The 20,449-nt window shown below is 42.1% G+C and overlaps 1 protein-coding gene across 2 annotated transcripts in view; it reads right to left on the reverse strand.

The window, feature by feature from the left end:
- Nucleotides 1-20,449, reverse strand: part of MICU1 (mitochondrial calcium uptake 1) — a 331,092-nt gene that overhangs the window by 282,191 nt on the left and 28,452 nt on the right. For both annotated transcript variants that reach the window (XM_089670730.1, XM_089670729.1), the window contains exon 2: nucleotides 16,111-16,272. In XM_089670730.1, the coding sequence (XP_089526856.1) occupies nucleotides 16,111-16,271 (161 nt within the window). In that variant the 5' untranslated portion in view covers nucleotide 16,272. The remainder of the gene's footprint in view (nucleotides 1-16,110; nucleotides 16,273-20,449) is intronic.

Here is a 20,449-nt window from a genome sequence, read left to right on the forward strand (position 1 = left end):
AAGCCTGCGATTCCCTGTGTCAGTCCACACATTTCTGGTCATATCCGGGTTTCTGACAAATGAAATGGTTTCTATCAATAGCATATTCATGTGTTAGAGTGGCCCAGTCAAAGTCCAGACCTAAATCAAATTGAGAATCTGTGGCAAGACTTGAAAATTGCTGTTCACAGATTCTCTCCATCCAATCTCACAGATCTTGAGATATTTTGCAAAGAAGAATGGGCACAAATTTCACGCTCTAGATGTGCAAAGCTGGTAGAGACATCCCCAAAAAGACTTGCAGCTGTATTTGCAGCGAAAGGTGGTTCTACAAAGTATTGACTCAGGGGGGCTGAATACAAATGCATGCCACATTTTTCAGATATTTGTAAAAAATATTTGAGAACTATTTATCATTTTCCTTTCACTTCACAATTATGTCCCACTTTGTGTTGGTTTATCACATAAAATCCCAATAATACATCTATGTTTTTGGTTGTAACATGACAAAATGTGGAAAATTTCAAGGGGTATGAATACTGTTTCAAGGCACTGTATCTAAACATGTATACTAAACATCAGACTTAATTTACCATAGTGCATCCCTAAATTTCAGGTATACCAACCATAATTTTACCCACAATAAAGTTAATATATAAAAGTCAATGTTATAAAATTGCCAGGAATACTCTGATAAAGTGAAATACTCCATCTAGTGTTCCCATTTAAAACTGCAGTCATCATTTATTTATTTTTTACAATGTGTCAGTGTGATCCCAAATATAAAAAGACTAAAAATTTCCTAAAGCTTAAGACCAAAACTATACAAATGGATGTACTATAGACAACATATATGTATATTTTCCTCATTTTAAAATGGTTTTAATTAATTATTTTTATTTTTTTTTTTTAATGTAAAAAAATCCCTTCTCAGGGCACTCCTTAATTTAATAATCTGTAATAAAACAGTTAAGATCTAAATCAATGTTGAGGACCATGATGCAAGGGTATTAAGTTGGTAAATCCATGGGGTCTCATTCTGAGAAATTTGCTGATGAAGCTCACTACCCCACCAATGTTTGATAACCCTGTCAATTCAATAAAAGTTCAACAAAGAGGGATCCATATAAGGGACTAGCCTAAAATGATTTTACATACTATGGGCCCTAAATTCCTTTTTAATATTGTTGACATATTTATATAGGCATCTTTTGGTCCATCCTACATATGTCAAGAGGTACGTAACATATTTAGTGATGAATGTATCCACTTTATATTATCTTCCATTGCTAAACAGAAAAGAATTTACTCTTTTTCCCTTGTCTCTCGTGGTACTGCATGGTAAACACCTCCCACACCTATAAAACCCTACTCTATCTAAAAAAGTGGATGTTTTTTAGGGGTGCGGGGGGAGGTAGGTCTTAGTAATTCTATTCCTCAATCCTGGGGCCTACTTAGAAACAAAACTAGGCTGGTTTGGAAGGATACTTTTCAAGGTATTATCCCTTAATAATATGAGCCAAAATGTCTTAATTATGCTCTCCACCATCCTATATTGTATATTAAAACCCGTAGTAAAAACCATATCATTTCTTCTCTCTCTTTTCAGTTACTGTTGTAGTAATTCATTCTTATTGCGTTTACCTACTTAACAAGTCATATTCCCTGTATCCCTTCTTCACAAATCTTTGTATTATTATTATTATTATTATTATACAGTATTTATAAAGCGCCAATAGTTCGCTCAGCGCTGTACATTACAAAGGGGGACAGAACATGTGACAGAACAATACCAATACAATGCAAAACATGAGGGGATCGAGGGCCCTGCTCTTTCGAGCTTACAATCTAGGAGGGAGGGGATGGTGGCACAGGAGGAGATAGCTGTGGGGGATGGAGTGGTAGGAAGAGTGGAGGAGGTGGCAAGTTAGCAGGGGGTGGGGTAGGCTTCCCTGAAGAGATGGGTTTTCAGGGTGCGCCTAAAGGAGAGGAGAGTAGGTGATAATCTGATGGGTTGGGGCAGGGAGTTCCAGAGGATGGGTGACACCCTGGAGAAGTCCTGGAGGCGGGCATGGGAGGAGGCGACCAGGGAACTAGAGAGAAGGAGGTCTTGTGAGGAGCGGAGTGTGCGTGCTGGGCGGTACTTGGATATTAGGTCAGTGATGTAGTTTGGGGCAGTATGGTGGACAGCTTTGTACGTCAGCGTTAGGATTTTGAATTTGATCTGTTGCGCAATCAGAAGCCAGTGGAGGGATTGGCAGAGGGGGGTGGCGGAGACAGAGCGGTTGGAAAGGTGAATGAGTCTGGCAGCCGTATTCAGGATCGACTGAAGCGGGGATAGCCAGCGGCGAGGCAGGCCAGTGAGGAGGGAGTTGCAGTAGTCGAGTCGTGATATGATGAGGGAGTGGATGAGCTGTTTAGTGGTTTCTGGGTTTAGGAACGTGCAGATTTTGGCGATGTTGCGGAGGTGGAGTCTGCACAAGTTTGTTAAAGATTGGACTTGGGGTTGAAAGGATAGGTTGGAGTCCAGAATGACACCAAGTACTCTGGCCTGCAGGGCGGGTTTGATGGTAGCGTTGTTGGATGTGACGGAGAAATCAATGGGGGGTGGTGTCCGGGCTGGGGGGAAGACAAGAAACTCGATTTTGGAGAGGTTCAATTTAAGGAAGTGGAGCGACATCCAGTCTGATATGTCGCTCAGTAGGTGTGTGATTCGGGCTGAGACCAAGGGGGTGAGGTGGGGGGTTGAGAGATAGATTTGTGTGTCGTCGGCATAGAGGTGGTAGTTGAAGCCGTGAGAGTGTATGAGTTGGCCAAGGGAGGAGGTATAGATGGAGAAGAGAAGGGGCCCGAGGACAGAGCCTTGAGGGACCCCAACAGAGAGGGGGAGTGAGGGGGAGGTGGTAGCATTATAGGTAACGCTGAAGGAGCGTTGTGACAAGTAGGATGAGAGCCAGGAGAGAGCAGAATCTCTGAGGCCGAGGGAGTGTAGTTTTTTGAGGAGGAGGGGGTGGTCGACTGTGTCGAAGGCCGCAGAGAGGTCAAGGAGTAGGAGCACTGAATAGTGGCCATTAGCTTTGGCGGTTAGCAGGTCGTTGGAGAGTTTGAGTAAGGCAGTTTTGGTGGAGTGTAGGGGACGGAAGCCGGACTGTAGGGGATCGAGGAGGTTGTTGTCGTTGAGGTGAGAGCATAGGCGGGTGTAGACTAGGCGCTCGAGGAGTTTAGATGTAAATGGGAGCAGGGAGATGGGTCTGAGGTTGTTTGGGTCATTGGGGTCCAGGGAGGACTTTTTAAGTATGGGGGTGATGTGTGCATGTTTCAGAGGGGAGGGGAAAGTGCCTGAGGAGAGGGAGAGATTGAAGATATGGGTGAGGGAGCGTAGGATGGAGGGGGAGGGAGGTCGTAGGAGTTGTGAGGGGATAGGGTCGAGGGGGCAGGTGGTGAGGTGGGCATCAGAGAGGATCTTGGAGACTTCCTCAATGGTAGTAAGGTCAAAGGTGCGGAGTGTGGGGGGAGCTTCAGTATGAGGAATGTAGGGTGGGGTGGAAGAGGAGGTCAGAGCAGTGGTGGGGCCGTGGGAGAGGGGTGATGAAGGGGGTTGGAGAGAGTTTGAGCAACGACGAAGTCCCTGCAGGTTATGTCGAGGGGGAGGGGGGATAAGGGGGTAGCTGTGTGAGAGGGGACGGGTTGAGAGGGTGTGAGAGTTGCGGCAATGTCCTTGCGAATTGTGTCAATCTTGTTTTTGAAGTGATTGGCAATCTCAAGGGCAGTGAGTGAGGTGCTGGGTGGAGGTGGGGGTGGAGAGAGTAGAGAGTTGAAGGCAGAGAAGAGTCGGCGAGGATTGGAGGAGAGGGCCTTGATGAGGGTCAAGAAGTAGGCCTGTTTGGCAGCATGGAGGGAGGAGGTGTAGGTGTGGAAGGCAGATTTGTAGCGGGTGAAGGCTTGTTGGGATTTGGTTTTGCGCCATAGTCGCTCCAGGGCACGACTTTGTCGTTTGAGGGTTTTGGTGTGATTAGTCTGCCAGGGCTGGAGCGGTCGGGGTCTGATGTTGCGTGTGGTTAAAGGCGCCAGTGAGTCAAGGGCTGTTGAGAGCGCATTGTTGTAGGTGGTCAAAGCCAAGTCGGGGCAGGACAGGGGGAGGATGCGGTCGTGGAGTTGATCAGCTGCAGAGTGGAGGGAGGCAGGGTTAAGGTTGTATCAACTTATCGTTTGTGACATCAAGTCCTCTCCCTCATTACAGTTTTGTTTAATGTGTATGAACTGACCATTCAGTACAGCTCTAATCCACCCTGGACCTACTGTCCTTTTTGAATATCTCCAAAAACTTAACTTTTTTTACCTAAGAGTTTGATATCACAGACATTACTGTTAATTCGGGCCAGGAACGAGAACAACTGTTCCTCAGTTCCCTCCTAGACAAACACAGTAACATCTATGAACCTGTGATAAAATTTTAATTGTGGGCAAGGTGTTGAAAAAGTAGCATTTTAGTAGAATTTAGGAATCTTAGTGTTTTATTAGTGTTTTTACAGTACATAAAGGAAAAACTGCTCCCAAAATCAGTATTTGTTTTTGCTCCTAAACAGTGAAGCTTGAAAAAATGCTACTAGTCTAAAATAGTGTCCATGGAAACACTAGCATCTAGAAGCAGAAAAAACCCTAGTGTGCATGGAGCCCAAGAGTCATTAAAGCTGTGTGAGAGGTTATACCTGGCTGGCCAACTGCTTTTTTGATTGCCAGTGTCCAAATTCTCCTGTAGGTGAAGTATAACCCAATCATATGAGATTAACTGAATGTTGTGTCATTTTATGAACTATAAAGAAAATGTATTTGACAAATATCAAGAGATTCAAGCTAAAAAATACAATCACAGTACAGTATGAAAAGACGTGGAGCCTTAACAATGTACACCATCACTGGCAAGAAAGGCAGGAGAGAATCATTAACATTTCAGCTACACACCGCCTAAATAATACATTAAGATATTTTTTTGTCAGCATAATTCTCTTATTCTCCTTAAGAGGCCCCTGGCAAACAATTGCTATTAAAACTGCTCTGCTTTAACAACATCCTCCTGAAACCTGAAGTAAACTTTTCCTTTCTTCTCCTGTTCCTATACAAATGTTCAGCATTCCACATCATAATACTGTAGATACATGTCATTGTAGAATGAACATTTATAAACTGGTTATGCACATGGGTGAGCGCACACATACACTATAGTATGCGAATAGACATGTTTATTTTTAGGAAAATTAGCATCGTTTAGAATGCACATACTGCACATACATGGAACCCTGTGGGATAAAGAGCTCAAATCTGATTTTAATACAAAAATAAAACTGACCAATACAGTTTTCTTCTAAAGCCTAAGTCCATGTTTTAGTGAACTTTAATTAGTTCATTTGGTCCCACGATCAAACTATTTCCTTCACCAACACATGCAGTGTCTGTCAGCACTCTATGAACTGTATGTAGCCTTTGTGACATATAGCATTTTTGCTTTGGCAGCAGGATGGGGACTTCCCCAGACCCTCCTGGAACAAAATCAAATCCAACTGAGTGCTGCTCAGGCAGTCAGAGGAAGCTTTGCATTTTCTGAATGAATACATCACTTCCTCTGATTGGCCGATGCAGAGACATAGGCAGATGATGTCACAATCTCTGCCTCAGCCAATCAGAGGAAGATTTGTATTCATTCAGAAAATACAAAGCTTCCTGTGAATGGCTGATCAATGCTCAGACTGAATTTATTATAATCTGGGAATGGGCCAAGAAGTCCCCATCCCGCTGCCAGTAAACAGCACTGTATACTAGGAAAGCACGGGTACCGATATCGGTGCCAATACTGAGGATTTTCATGAGTACTCGTACTTCTGAAAAGCTCCAGATAACGGAAACGGATACTTTGCGGTGTGATTTGTGTTAATACAAATTGCATGAAAGATTAGCATGCGATTTGAACAGGAATGCGATTCCTGCCCTAATCACAGGTGGTTTCCCCACTGCTCCTGTGTGAACTCAGGAGCAGTGTGGGAAACATCCCTGCAGGGATCCCATGCTGAGCAGAGAGTGGGCATGTATAATATGGAAGTAGATAGTCTATATTCTTACATGGACAGTGCTGACCAATCAGATGCCGTCTAGCCTGTACCATCGTTGCTGCAAGAAAAGGAGAGAACGCCACAGGGATTTCAAAACCCCAGATATGTGAAGCAGCTTTCTCTCCTCTCCTTGCAGAGATGACAGTATGGGCTAGATGGCATCTGATTGATCAGCACCATCCATGTGTCAATGGATAGTGCTGCTCCCCCCCCCCTCCACAGCCCAGTGCTCCAGTGAGTGAATTGTTATTAAACAGGATTTACATACAAATCAAGGGATAAAATTATTTCCCTCAAGTGTTTTGAATGCCCTGGCCAGTAAACAGTACTGTATGCAATTTGTAGCTGAGGCTGTATACCATTCATAAAGCGCTGACAGACACAGCATGTGTTAGTGAAGGAAATAGTTTGTTTGGACCAGCTTGGAACAAATTAATAACTTAAAGATCATGGAGTTATGCTTTAGGTAAAAATATATGGTACTTTGTCAAATGGTAAGAGAAGAGGTCAGTAAATTATACAGTTAGGTCCATATATATTTGGACACAGGCACAGTTTTTTTTCAGGTATTTACCAAAACATATTCAAGCTATAGTTATATACTGGATATGGGCTGAAAGGGCACAGTCTCAGGTTTAATGTGAGGGTATGTACATCCAAACTGGAAGGGTTTAGGAACAACAGCTCTTAAGAGTAGCCCCCTTTTTCAAGGGACCAAAAGTAATTGGACAATTGAATCAAAAGCTGCTTCATGGCGAGTTGTGGGCTAATCCGCTATTTCCAGACAAGTGAAGGACACTCTCCAGGATGTGGGCATATCATTGTCAAAGTCTACATTCAAGAGAAGACTTCATGAGAGCAAATACAGAGAGTTCACCACAAGATGCAAACTATTCATAAACCTGAAGAATAGAAAATCCAGATTAGACTTTGCCAAAAAACATCGAAAAAAGCCAGACCAGTGCTGGAAAAGCATTCTTTGGATGGATTAAACCAAGATTAATCTGTACCAGAATGACGGGAAGAAAAAAAGTGTGGCGAAGGCTTAGAACAGTTCATGATCCAAAGCACAACATAATCTGTAAAACATGGTGGAGGCAGTGTGATGGCATGAGCATGCACAGCTTCCAGTTGCACCGGGTCATTGGTGTTTATTGATGATGTGACAGAAGACAGAAGCAGCCGGATGAATTCTGCAGTGTTTAGAGATATACGGTCAGCCCAGATTCAGCCAAATGCAGCAAAGTTGATTGGACGGCACTTCACAGTACAGATGGACAATGATCCAAAACACACTGCAAAAGCAACCAAGGAGCTTTTGAAGGAAAAGAAGTGGAATATTCTGCAATGGCCGAGCTAATCACCTGATCTTACCCCAATTGAGCAAGTATTTCACTTGCTGAAGGCAAAACTAAAAGGCAGAAAGACCCACAAACAAAGAACAACTGAAGACAGCTGCAGTTAGGGCCTGGCAAAGCATCAGCAAGGAGGAAACCCAGTCTTTGGTAATGTCCATGGGTTCCAGACTTCAGGCAGTCATTGCCAGTAAAGATTTCTCAACAAAATTTTAAAAATGAACATTTTATTTATGATTATATTTATTTGTCCAATTACATTGGAGTCCCTGAAAATGGAGGGACTGTGTATAAAAATGGTTGCAGTTCCTAAAATTTGTACTTGATATTTATGTTCAACCCCTTGAATTAAAGCTGAACGCCTGCACTTCAGATTCATTTGGATTGTTTCATTTTAACAGAGCCAAAAGTATGAAAATTGTGCTTTGGTCCAAATATATATGGACCTAACTGTATAAGCTATCACTAACTCATTTTAGCTATTACACATGACCCACAACAAAGGTGAAAGAAATGCTGTCATTCTGTATCAGTTTTGTAGCAGGAAGTGGCACAGAGAGAAGCATGTATCTTGTTCACTAGCAGAAAAAATATTAGACCCACACAAAAGCAGCCTACTTTGTGCTTATTGGTTGATTGCACAGCAGATGCACTTCAAACCAGCACAGATACATGAATGGGCACACCATAGGAATCACATTCCCAAACCAAAAGCCACAGTTGAGTTTTATCTATATACATGACATTATGTATGTGACCAGTTTTTGTTTTTTTTTTAACCAAAACTTGAAGTAAAGGGTATGCCCCATTGTAATCCATTAAGTAGACCGGAACTCCACATATGAAGATTTGCCATGTAATGGGAACATGGCACACAGCTCTACATATGCAGTAAGAGATCAAAGGCATTGCTACTTCTGATTTCTAGTCTCACACTACTTAAAGTATGATTTGGTGATGTCACCACTGCACTGCTCACTCATCTCCTTGCTGGTAGAGAGCTGTAATTCAAAGATCTATCCACTTCTGCTTATTCCAGTTTGCGAACCTCTGCTTTCTCCACCACTTCTGATGCTTCTTGATCACTATCCCACCACTGATCAGAACACCAGTCATCAAGGGGGCAGCTCTGTCATGTGAAAGCAAGCCCTGCTCCTACTATGAAGGCCACCTCCACACAGAGACAATTCAGAGCAAGGAATGGCAAGTCAGAAATGGGGATAAGATCAACTGCAAGGAGCCTACACACAATCCTGGTATCCAAACCTTTGCCCCTGCTTGCCATTTTGGGCACAACTTTCATAGCAAAAGGTCCTCATAATTCAGTACAACATTAGGACATACAGGTATACAAATCCTACCTATATATTAGGTATAAAAAATAACTAGAGATCATTAGACTGGATGACCCTGTAGGCTAGAATTTATTTTGTTAAAGTGGTTGTAAAGGCTCCAGGTTTTTTACTTCATGCATTCTATGCATGAAGGTAAAAAACAAAAATCTTCTCTGTTCAGCATCCCCTCCAGCCCACCTAATACTCACCTAAGCACCCTCTTGATCCAGCAATGTGCACTAAAGTCTCAGTTATCCCGGGACTCTCTCTCCTCATTGGCCAAGACAGAAGAGGGAGTCATTGGCTCCCACTGTAGTCAATCACAGCCAATGAGTCAATAAGAAGAGAGAGGGGGCGAGGCCGAGCGGCGGCTCCATGTGTGATTTGACACACGGAACAGCAGGTGCCTTTACAGCAAGCTGCTTGCTGTGGGGGTACCTGACAGGAGAGCCTGCGAGGGACCAGAGAAGAGGAGGATCTGGGCTGCTCTGTGCAAAACCACTGCACACAACAGGTAAGTATAGTCATGTTATTTAAAAAAAAAAAAAAAAAAAATCCTTTAGAATCATTTTATTTTCCTGTCTTCAAACACATACCCTTCTGCAGCATATCTTGGAATTATCATGCTCTCTCAAGGGTATGAGGATATAAGAATGAAATCCTTTCAATTGATCAGCCTTACAGTGCACTATAATTCCCCTAAATTCAAGAAATGAACACTTCTGCTTTGAGTTGGATCTTTTTTTTCATTCTGATGTACATGTTACCAGTGATACAATTTTAGCTGAGTCTGAATGCAGATATTTGCAATCCAGTACTACAAAGACAGCCTAAATTGATATTTTTATTTTTAAGGAAAATGTTGCATTGCTTGCCCTATAAATGTCCTACACAGAATTTTGCGCTAGTAAATTCCGATTGATGCTGATTAAGTGCACAAATCTAGTGAAACTGCATATCTGCAATGATGCTGTAGAGTAACTGGAACTTAATAAGCACCCACATGTGGCTACTGAACCACACCAGTGAAACGCTTTGAAATGTGTATTTTTTTTTTTAAATATAGAAGATTTAATACCTGGAACAGTTTTACTCCCTTAACATTTTTTTACATCTTCCAGAAACCATCTCTTAAAACTGTTACATAAATATTCCATGACACAGCTCAAATAAATATGTATAATCAAAAAAAGAAATAGGTCTATGCTAAAATGCATTTCTTTCCTGTAGAGATATACTGTACAACCAGAGCTTTATACTCGCCTGCACACAGGCTGGAATTTTTTTTCCATATACAAGCATATATACAAATCTTGCCATGTTTAACTTGACCCCATAAAAACTGAACAATATTGAAAGTTGTCCCAGAATTGGCATATCTTTTCACCAGGTGCAGAGCCCAAAGTATAAAGTCAAAACCTTATGTGACAGCTGAGCAGTGACTGTCAGACACCAGCATTCTGCTCTACCCCTCCAACACTCACTTGAGAGTCAGGTTGTGCAGGGGTCAGGAGCAGTTGGCTCAGGCTCTCAACGCTGAACTGATCGACTGAGCCAAATGCTGGTCAGAACCCTGGGTGCATTCCGACATTAAGATCGTGATCCCTCCTGAGTCAGGATCGGCTTAGTGATGTCAGTGGGCTTTAACCCACTGTTCGCTGAATATGGGTCACAGGAGTGCAGAACTAAGTGCACCTCTGCGACTCACAGGAGAACTATGGCCAAATTAACTCCTTTAACTTTTTGTTGTAGAGACTTGGGGCATATATACAGGTCAAGCATTCTGACTATAATCTGAAACTCTCTGGATTTAATACAGTGAGTGCCTGAAATGCAAGAAACATGCAGATAAAGTCAAACAACGCTTCCACACTGCATAGCCAAGAACATTAAACTCCTTTCTGAATTACAGTGTCTTGAAAAACTATTCATACACCTTGACATTTTCCACATTTTGTCATGTTACAACCAAAAATTAATGTATTTTATTGGGATTTTATGTGATAGACCAGTGGTGGGCAACCTTTTTTTTCAACTGAGCCAAATCTCGCCAAAACCACGATTGAAATTTATTTTGAGAGCCACATTTTTAAAACTGAAAATACATAGGATGGTACACTGTTTTTAGTTTCAATAAGTTTTTATAGTAATTCATGCCCCATATAGTAATTCATCCCCCCTATAGTAATTCATCCCCCCTATAGTAATTCATCCCCCATAGTAATTCATCCCCCATATAGTAATTCATCCCCCATATAGTAATTCATCCCCCATATAGTAATTCATCCCCCATAGTAATTCATCCCCCATATAGTAATTCATCCCCCATATAGTAATTCATCCCCCATAGTAATTCATCCCCCATATAGTAATTCATCCCCCATATAGTAATTCATCCCCCATATAGTAATTCATCCCCCATAGTAATTCATCCCCCATAGTAATTCATCCCCCATATAGTAATTCATCCCCCATATAGTAATTCATCCCCCATAGTAATTCATCCCCCATAGTAATTCATACCCCATAGCAATTCATCCCCCATAGTAATTCATCCCCCATAGTAATTCATCCCCCATATAGTAATTCATCCCCCATAGTAATTCATCCCCCATATAGTAATTCATCCCCCATATAGTAATTCATCCCCCATATAATAATTCATCCCCCATATAGTAATTCATCCCCCATAGTAATTCATCCCCCATAGTAATTCATCCCCCATATAGTAATTCATCCCCCATATAGTAATTCATCCCCCATATAGTAATTCATCCCCCATATAGTAATTCATCCCCCATAGTAATTCATCCCCCATATAGTAATTCATCCCCCATATAGTAATTCATCCCCCATAGTAATTCATCCCCTATAGTAATTAATCCCCCATAGTAATTAATCCCCTATATAGTAATTCATCCCCAATAGTAATTCATCCCCCATATAGTAATTCATCCCCCATATAGTAATTCATCCCCCATATAGTAATTCATCCCCCATATAGTAATTCATCCCCCCTATAGTAATTCATCCCCCATATAGTAATTCATCCCCCATAGTAATTCATCCCCCATATAGTAATTCATCCCCCATATAGTAATTCATCCCCCATATAGTAATTCATACCCCATAGTAATTCATCCCCCATAGTAATTCATCCCCCATATAGTAATTCATCCCCCATATAGTAATTCATTCCCCATAGTACCGTATTTTTCGCTCCATAAGACGCACCTGACCATAAGACGCACCTAGGGTTTAGAGGCAGAAAACAGGAAAAAAAAATTCTGAACTAATGGACTGCAGACATAGTACAGGAGATGACCAGAGACTGCGGACACAGTACAGGAGATGACCAGAGACTGCGGACACAGTTCAGGGGATGACCAGAGACTGCGGCCACAGTACAGGAGATGACCAGAGACTGCGGACACAGTACAGGAGATGACCAGAGACTGCGGACACAGTGCAGGGGATGACCAGAGACTGCGGACACAGTACAGGGATGACCAGAGACTGCGGACACAGTACAGGGATGACCAGAGACTGCGGACACAGTACAGGGATGACCAGAGACTGCGGACACAGTACAGGGATGACCAGAGACTGCGGACACAGTACAGGGATGACCAGAGACTGCGGACAGCACAGGGATGACCAGAGACTGTGGATAGTACAGGGGACGACTGCTGACCTTTGGGGAGGGGGGGGAGCGGGTACCTAAATTTGACAGATACCCGCTCCCACTTCCGCGGAGTTGTTCTTTCATCTTCCCTGTTCCTCTATCCAGCCGCGCGCTGTCTTCCCGGCTTCTGTAATGGTGCTCGGCATGACAGCCGGGTGCCCAGTGCGCATGAGCGAGAAGCACTTGCGCTTTGTGATTGGTCCGGCGGCTTCTGGGATCTGTCATGTGTCCCAGGTGCCGCCTTACCATTCACAAAAAGCACCGCTTCCTGCGCATGCGCACTTGGCACCCGGCTGTCATGCCCACACTACAGAAGCCGGGAAGACCGCGCCGCTGGATAGAGGAACGGGTAAGATGAAAGAACGACTCCACGGAAGTGGGAGCGGGTATCTGTCAAATTCAGGTACCCGCTCCCCCCCCTCCCCAAAGGTCAGCAGTCATCTCTATAAGGTCCCGCTGTAGAGCTGAGCGGCCGGCCCTGTATTCTGACACGGCGGCAGTGGAAATACCGGACCGGTCGCTCCATATTCGCTCCATAAGACGCACTGACATTTTCCCCCCTTTTTTGGGGGGAAAAAAGTGCGTCTTATGGTGCGAAAAATACGGTAATTCATCCCCCATATAGTAATTCATCCCCCATAGTAATTCATCCCCCATATAGTAATTCATCCCCCATATAGTAATTCACCCCCCATATTAAGTCCCCAAGTCCCCCTGTGTCAATTCACTTACCTTTGCTCCGCGCGTTCCTCTCGCCGTGTTCCCCGCGCCGTTCCGGTCTTCAGGGCGGACTGTGAGAGGAGCCTAGCTCCCCTCACGTTCGTCACGCTGCCCCGCCTACACACATCCTGACAGCCAATCACTAGCTATCAGGATGTGAGTGGCAGCGAGACTGGCCAATCATTGCTGGGCTAGCTGCAGAGTCCTCGGCCGCCCGAGAGGAGGGAGGGGAGCGGGCGCCCGGCACACAGAAGAGCCGCATTAAAATGTGTAAAGAGCCGCATGTGGCTCGCGAGCCGCGGCTTGCCGACCACTGTGATAGACCAACACAAAGTGGCACATAATTGTGAAGTGGAATGAAAATGATTTTCAAATTTTTTTACAAATAAATTTTACAATTACAGCTGCAAGTCTCTTTGGGGATATCTCTACCAGCTTTGCACATCTAGGAGAGTGACATATTTGCCCATTCTTCTTTGCAAAATAACTCGAGCTCAAGTCTTGAAACAGATTCTCAATTGGATTTAGGTCTGGGCTTTGACTGGGACATTCTAACACATAAATATGCTTCGATCTAAACCATTCCATGGTGTGCTCAGGGTGATGTGTAGTGTCTGTCAGTTTAGATGGACAGCCATGTCTTGGTAGGTTTGCACCTATGCCTTATTCTTTCCATTTTTGGATGATGGATTAAACAGTGCTCCATGAGATATTCAAAGCTTGGGATATTTTTTTTAATAACCTAACCCTGCATTAAACTTCTCCACAACTTTATCCCCAACCTGTCTGGTGTGTTTCTTGGCCTTCATGATGTTGTTTTTTCACTAATGTTCTCTAACAAAAATGTCTGAGAGCTTCACAAAACAGTTGTATTTATACTGAGATTAAATTACACACAGGTAGACTCTATTTACTAATTAGGTGATTTCTAAAGGCAACTGATTCCACTAGATTTTACTTAGGGGTATCAGAGTAAAGGGGGCTGAATACAAATGCACGTGCTACACTTTTCAGATATTTATTTGTAAAAAATGTTGAAAACCATTTATCTTCCACTTCACAATGACGTACCACTTTGTGTTGGTCTATCACATAAAATCCCAATAAAATACATTTCCGTTTTGGTTGTAACATAACAAAATGTGGAAAATTTCAAGGGTTATGAAAAATGTTTCAAGGCACTGTATATTCGTCTCCCCTATCATCCCCATATCATCTTTCTGTGTTCCCCTCATGTGATCACGTTTGCAGTGTGCAATCAAAACAGAGTCTGATTTTCAGAGTTTGCTGCGCTTTACTAGCCCAGTGTGTATGTGCAGGGGACTGATAAAAGTTAATATAAAAGCAGATTCAAAGCACTTCTGCCAGCTTATATGAGAAAATACATAGAGAACAGAGCAGATTTATTAGCTAGTCAAACTATATATACACTGGGTAAACTTTGTTTTGCAGAGTTTATAGACTATATATTTGTTCCAAGCATAAAACTAGCAGCAAGTGCATGTGTCTAATTTTAAAGCTACACACACTGAGTTGAGCATTTTAAGGTGTTTTTCAAGCATTTTTTTTCAGGCATCTTGAGCATTATTTGAGCAGATTTGCAAATATTAAAAGCATTTTTTCAGGCATTTTTCATTTAGGCATTTTTGCTGTGGCCAAAAGAAACAAGTGTAGATGTGTCCTATGCACATACAGCAGGAAAACCAGAATCAAGCACTTGGCTGCTGTACACATGATCTAGGGAGTAGCGTAGCCTTTCTAGTGTGGCAGCAAGTTTTGTCCCACTTCCTCCCAGGCTCTGGCGGTTCTTGCCAAGCTGTTATAATGGGGATCCCTGGGATCATAGATGAAGGGGTGGCCACAAATGAGAGCAATGAAGCAGACTCTCCTCTATTTTGATCACAAGTTGTGTGTCTATAAGGTGTGGAGTGATGCTAGAAAAGGGGAGCTGCTGTTAAAACTGAAAACGCTTGAAAAAACGCTCAGAAATGCTAATTTCTTGATGTTCATGTTTTTCCATTCAAGTCTATGTGGACAAAACGCTCAGATCTGCCTAAAAAGTACTTTTTAGAGCGACAGGCGTTTTGCTACAGGCAACATAACGCTCAAGTGTGAACAGAGGCCACTCAAATGAATAGAATTTTTCTTGCTGAACGTTTCTGAGCATCAAGCTTCAAGCTGAAAAACGTTCAAGTGTGAACAGGGCATTATAAAAAGACAGAAACTATAATGGTTGTAACATCAAAGCTAAACTTCAGGCAGGCATAGAGGACACAAATGAATTCCACTATGTAATAATACATCATTTAAGTACCTAAATTTCCCCATGTATCACCCTCATGCAGTCCCTGTACAGCACATCTGGCGTGTGACAGGAACAAGCAGCAGAAAGAGCTAATAAGTTCATGTTCTGACAGAAGGCATGCAAATAGGAACATAGAGCAGTATGACACAGACATGAGCTCATCACTGTACCACTTCTCATTTTATTCCCCAGTAACAGACTGGGGCAAATCCAGGATAACCTGGGCTCAGAGGAAGCGAGTTAAATGATGCTGGCCAGCAGATTGAGGGCATCTTGTATCAGGAAAAAAAACACAGTGGGACAATCTCTGGACCGAAGCTGAATACTGCATCAAAAAGTTGTTTTTCCAATTATACATGTTAATGTGTTCTTGTGTATCTTGTTCTCTTTGGCTGGAATGCTGTTTTACCTCTGTACAGCACCAGAAACTGTAATTGCTATCAATGTCCTTGGAATATTCATAACATTCATTGTCAAGTTTTCAAAAAAAAACTCTCACCCACTTAGGAATCCTAGCAAAAAAGTCAGGGAACATTAACTGCTCAAGGCCTAGGTACATTTCACTACACATTCCATAGTCATAGTGAATATCATGTTCTTTGCAGAAATTATTAATGTATGCAGTTACCTCTTCCAAAGTAATCCAGCACTTGCGGAAACTGCAGTCGCGCCCCCAAAAGCTGCTATCATAAGCTTCCGCCTGTGACGAACAGGATTAGCCACTCCATGATACCTGCGGGTTACAGTTGCCAATCCCGCAACTGCTGGCAAGAAGCGGAGACGGAACATGCTGAAAGAAAAAAATACATATTATTTTAGATACAGTAAAAAATCTGCACACTACAGGCATACTGTGAAGAAATGTCCTGCATAATTTGGGTTTTTGTCCATCACAATTAAATAGATTATCTACTTACATTCAGTTATTCTAATAGTTAGAATATCTACAGCTGAAATTTAAAAATGTGACTGTACTCAACACCCATCTTGGAGTTTTACCTCTCCCCCAAGAGAAAAAATAATAAAAAATGCACAGACATAGGAACTAAGGTAATAGAGGTCTTACATAAATGGAGCCACTGAGCAGTAAAAGAAATCGGTGTGCTGCTTAACTCTTCCTCAATGAAACATCAATTTCAAACTGACCTTTTCACATTCATACAGAATATACATAAAAATTACGATTCTTCAAGAATCACTGAGTAAATTGCCCCTTTGTTGATGGATACCCCATTTTAGGAGTTATTTAAGGAATCAAGACAAAACAGGTCATTTTATTAAACCAGGAATACAAGATTTCAAAGGAATGTATCAGCTGTGATTGTTTTCTTGGCTTTTCAGTACTTGGTATTTGTCCATACAGGAATGAGGAAACAAACACCAATGCAAGGTGGATGAAAAATGCGATCTTACCTAAACAAATGGTTCAGCTGTTAATTTTATCCAACAAAAATTGCAAATTACCAAAACACTTTTAAAGTGACCTTAACCTGTATACACTTAGAGTATGCAAATACGCAGCCTCTTGATGGATGGGCCTAACGGAAAGCTCCCCATCGCAAGTAGCGATCATGTGACCGCTGTGACAATCATGGCAGTCACATGATCATAACCTCCCCAGCATTAGAAACCCCAAAAAGGACCTGGAGGTGCCGGCATTAAGGGGTTATACAGAAACTAAATTACACAATTACAATAATTACTAATTTCCACCTTCCTGTGCTGTGATGGTTACATCCCTTGCCAGCTGCTGCCAACTTCTCCTTGAGTTAATGCTGGATGTAAAGTTTTCTGCCTCTTGATTAGCCAGGCAGAGGATGGTGTCAGCCCATGCATGTGCACAGAAGTCAATAATTGTGTCTGCGCAACTCAGTGTACATTCAATAGACAAACACAAGCAGGCAAGTAAGTGTGTCTTATTGCAGAAGAGACATAGCATCTCTTTTCTGTTAAAGAGCTGCCTGCTCACAATTATTTTACATTTTAGGTTTAGATATGCTTTAAATTTTCATTTTTAATCACTTTCAGGGCTGATTTATTTTGCTTATTGTTATGCAGCCTCTATATATTGTAATCCTTGCATATGTTCTTGTTTGTGGTTGTGCTATGACTGCTACCCAAAGTTTCCTGATGTACGGGGGGAGAGACACTGCAAGGGAGACACTGCTGTAAGGGGACCACACTGATGTACAAGGAATTCTGATGTAGATTTTTTTGGCCTGTGAATATTGGACTGTTTAGGAGCCATTTACCTGTACAGAGCACCGGCGCATGCGCTCTGAAGGAATGCCATGCCTGCGCCGTTCCTTCAGAGCTGTGTGCCGTAAAAAGTGACTCCTGCGCATGTGCAGGAGTGACATCATCGTGGCACAGGCATTCAAGCTGCTGGAGCCCGTGAACCCGGAAGAATAACTGAGTCAAGATGGAATCCCTGTCAGCGGTGATAGCGCGCTGGATATTTTCTCTTTTGCGGACCATTCTCTGTAAACCTCGAGATGGTTGTGCATAAAAATCCCAGAAGATCAGCAGTTTTTGAAACACTCAGACCAGCCCTCGTCTGGAACCAACAACAATGCCACGTTCAAAGTCACTTAAATCCCTTTCTTCCCCATTCTAAAGCTCGGTTTGAACTTCAGCAAGTCTTCTTCACCACATCTACAGGTCTAAACGCATTGAGTTGCTGCCATGTGATTGGCTGATTAGCAATAAGTGTTACCAAGCAATTGAACAAGTAAAGTGGCCGGTAAGTGGATTTCATTGTGCTTAATGTGTTACGCTAAAAGCGCACTAGCATCAACTTTAAAATTTGATAAAATAAAGGTACTAAAGTGAAAAACAATACCACGCCTATTAAAATTGTTTTTTTTTTTTAATTGTGTACAGATGTTCCATTTTATATGTCAACCAGCAAAGTAATTAAGAGCACTTATCCTATAAATGCAAATTGATTCAAGAAGTGGGTGAATCTGCTAATAATTCTCATTGCCTAGTAATGAACTGAATTATCTGTGGACTTACCAAATCTGTACATACAAAACACAGAAAACTGAAAATATATATTTAATCAAAAAAGATCACTCAATATGCTAAAACCACTCATTAACTTGCTCAGCTCTACTCTAAGCCTTAGACTAAATGCTCAAATACAGCATAGGTCAGATGTTTATATATGGCTGTAGATAAATCTACATATAGAGAAAAACCTTCTGATTCATTATGTCCTGGCTCACTCATTCTTTCACGAGCATACATTTAGTTTTTATTAGCGCTACCAGACTTCTCTCTTTACCTGCCAATGTCATTCGCATCCGCCTGGAATCTCCTCTTTAGTCTCATCCAGTAATTTAATACGCTGGCAGATTTATTTGTTGGCAGCTGCTAGTTGGTAGCAATTTCTGCAATGCAGTACGCAGAGCAGCTCTACAACACTAATGTGAGTATTGCACAAGGAATGCTTTTATCTTTAAATATACCGATCTGATTTCTCATCAATATCTGCTGAAAGCAAAGACAGTACTAAGAAACTACATTCATATCACATGTCAACACTATTGAACGACTGTCAGGAATAAAACAGATTTAAGAGCACTTGTCACACCAGTTTTCCCAACAAAATGATAAAGTGTTGGTTTGGTTAGCTGCATACAACATGTATTGTTGATACTAGACACAAAGCACCAATAGGAGCTAACTGGGAATTCCCACACAATCAAATATCTTCTGCTCTTGTAAACAAAAGGATAGAGAAGTAAACTGCAATATACTGTATTTTTACTGTATTATGACCTGCAAGTTGCAAACAAAACTCTCAAAATTTTCATCCTTGCATTGAGGTCAATATGACAAAAAAATTAAATCACCTAAAGTGAATATAGCATGTCAAAATGATAAGTACATGCAGAAATAAAGGAAACTAAAGCTATATGGAAATTCCCTGTTTGGATTGCGAGGGGATCTGTCTGCTGATTGCCTTCTGATCGGAGCAGAGCAGACAGGTGACAGGTCTTTGTCCACTCAGTTTATGCAGAGGACACGGACAGAGTCCGCTCTGCTCTATAGGCAGCCTAATGTAAACAGACTCCACTGTTTACACCTGACTACCCTCTGATCCACCTAGATGGAGGACAGATCCCTTCAGGTTTTCTTGGGCTTTTTTTTGTAAGCGGACCAGATTGGAGGTAAGCAGGTGTAAAACGGAAAGAAGTCTAGTTACACCTGCTGGTCCATAGGGATTAATGGATTATCTGATCAGGTCCACCTGAAAAATGGATAGGTGAACCTGATCAAAAAAAAAACAAAAAACAACAAAACAGGATGGGTCAGACACTTGCATTACCAGCGATTTATTCTTCGCAAAACAAAATGAATCCCAAGTGGGTACTCAGAAAATTGAAAGATAAAATAGCTAAAACCACAAGATGCTACAGTGTACAACACACACACAAACACACCTACAATTGACCTGAACAGAATGGCAGTGTGAAAGCGGCCTAATAGTCCTTATGTAACAGTTAGCATCTTTAGGGCAAGCCAGGATTTTCATACTACTTAGACCTCGATGACATATAGTGCGGTAACCTGCATTGGAAGAACGTAGGTCACTGTTAGGGCAAACAGAAAACAATTGTTTTCTATGTGTCCTATTAACACTGCAACACATCCTCGGAGCTGCATTTTATCTCAGCACACAGGACAAAATTGCAACGCACCGAATGGCTGTATAGTGACATGAATTAAGTGTCACTTTTGTGCACTTCAAATAAAGCTTGAACACAAAAAAAAAGGGTGATCGGTGTGATGAGCTGAAACTATCATGACACTGCCTCTCTGCAGCCAGAATGGACAATTGCCGCAGTTTAGTGTGCAGCCTGCTGTCCAGGGCAGTATGAATGGGCTCTTAGGCTGTCCTAGATCTCTAGATAGATTTGTTTCTGCTTTTTTACCATATACCATTTTTAAAAGCTCAA

The sequence above is a fragment of the Staurois parvus genome, unplaced genomic scaffold (assembly GCF_062004578.1).
Source record: "Staurois parvus isolate SC_StPar_1 unplaced genomic scaffold, SC_StPar_1.0 ptg000094l, whole genome shotgun sequence".
Classification (NCBI taxonomy): domain Eukaryota; kingdom Metazoa; phylum Chordata; class Amphibia; order Anura; family Ranidae; genus Staurois; species Staurois parvus.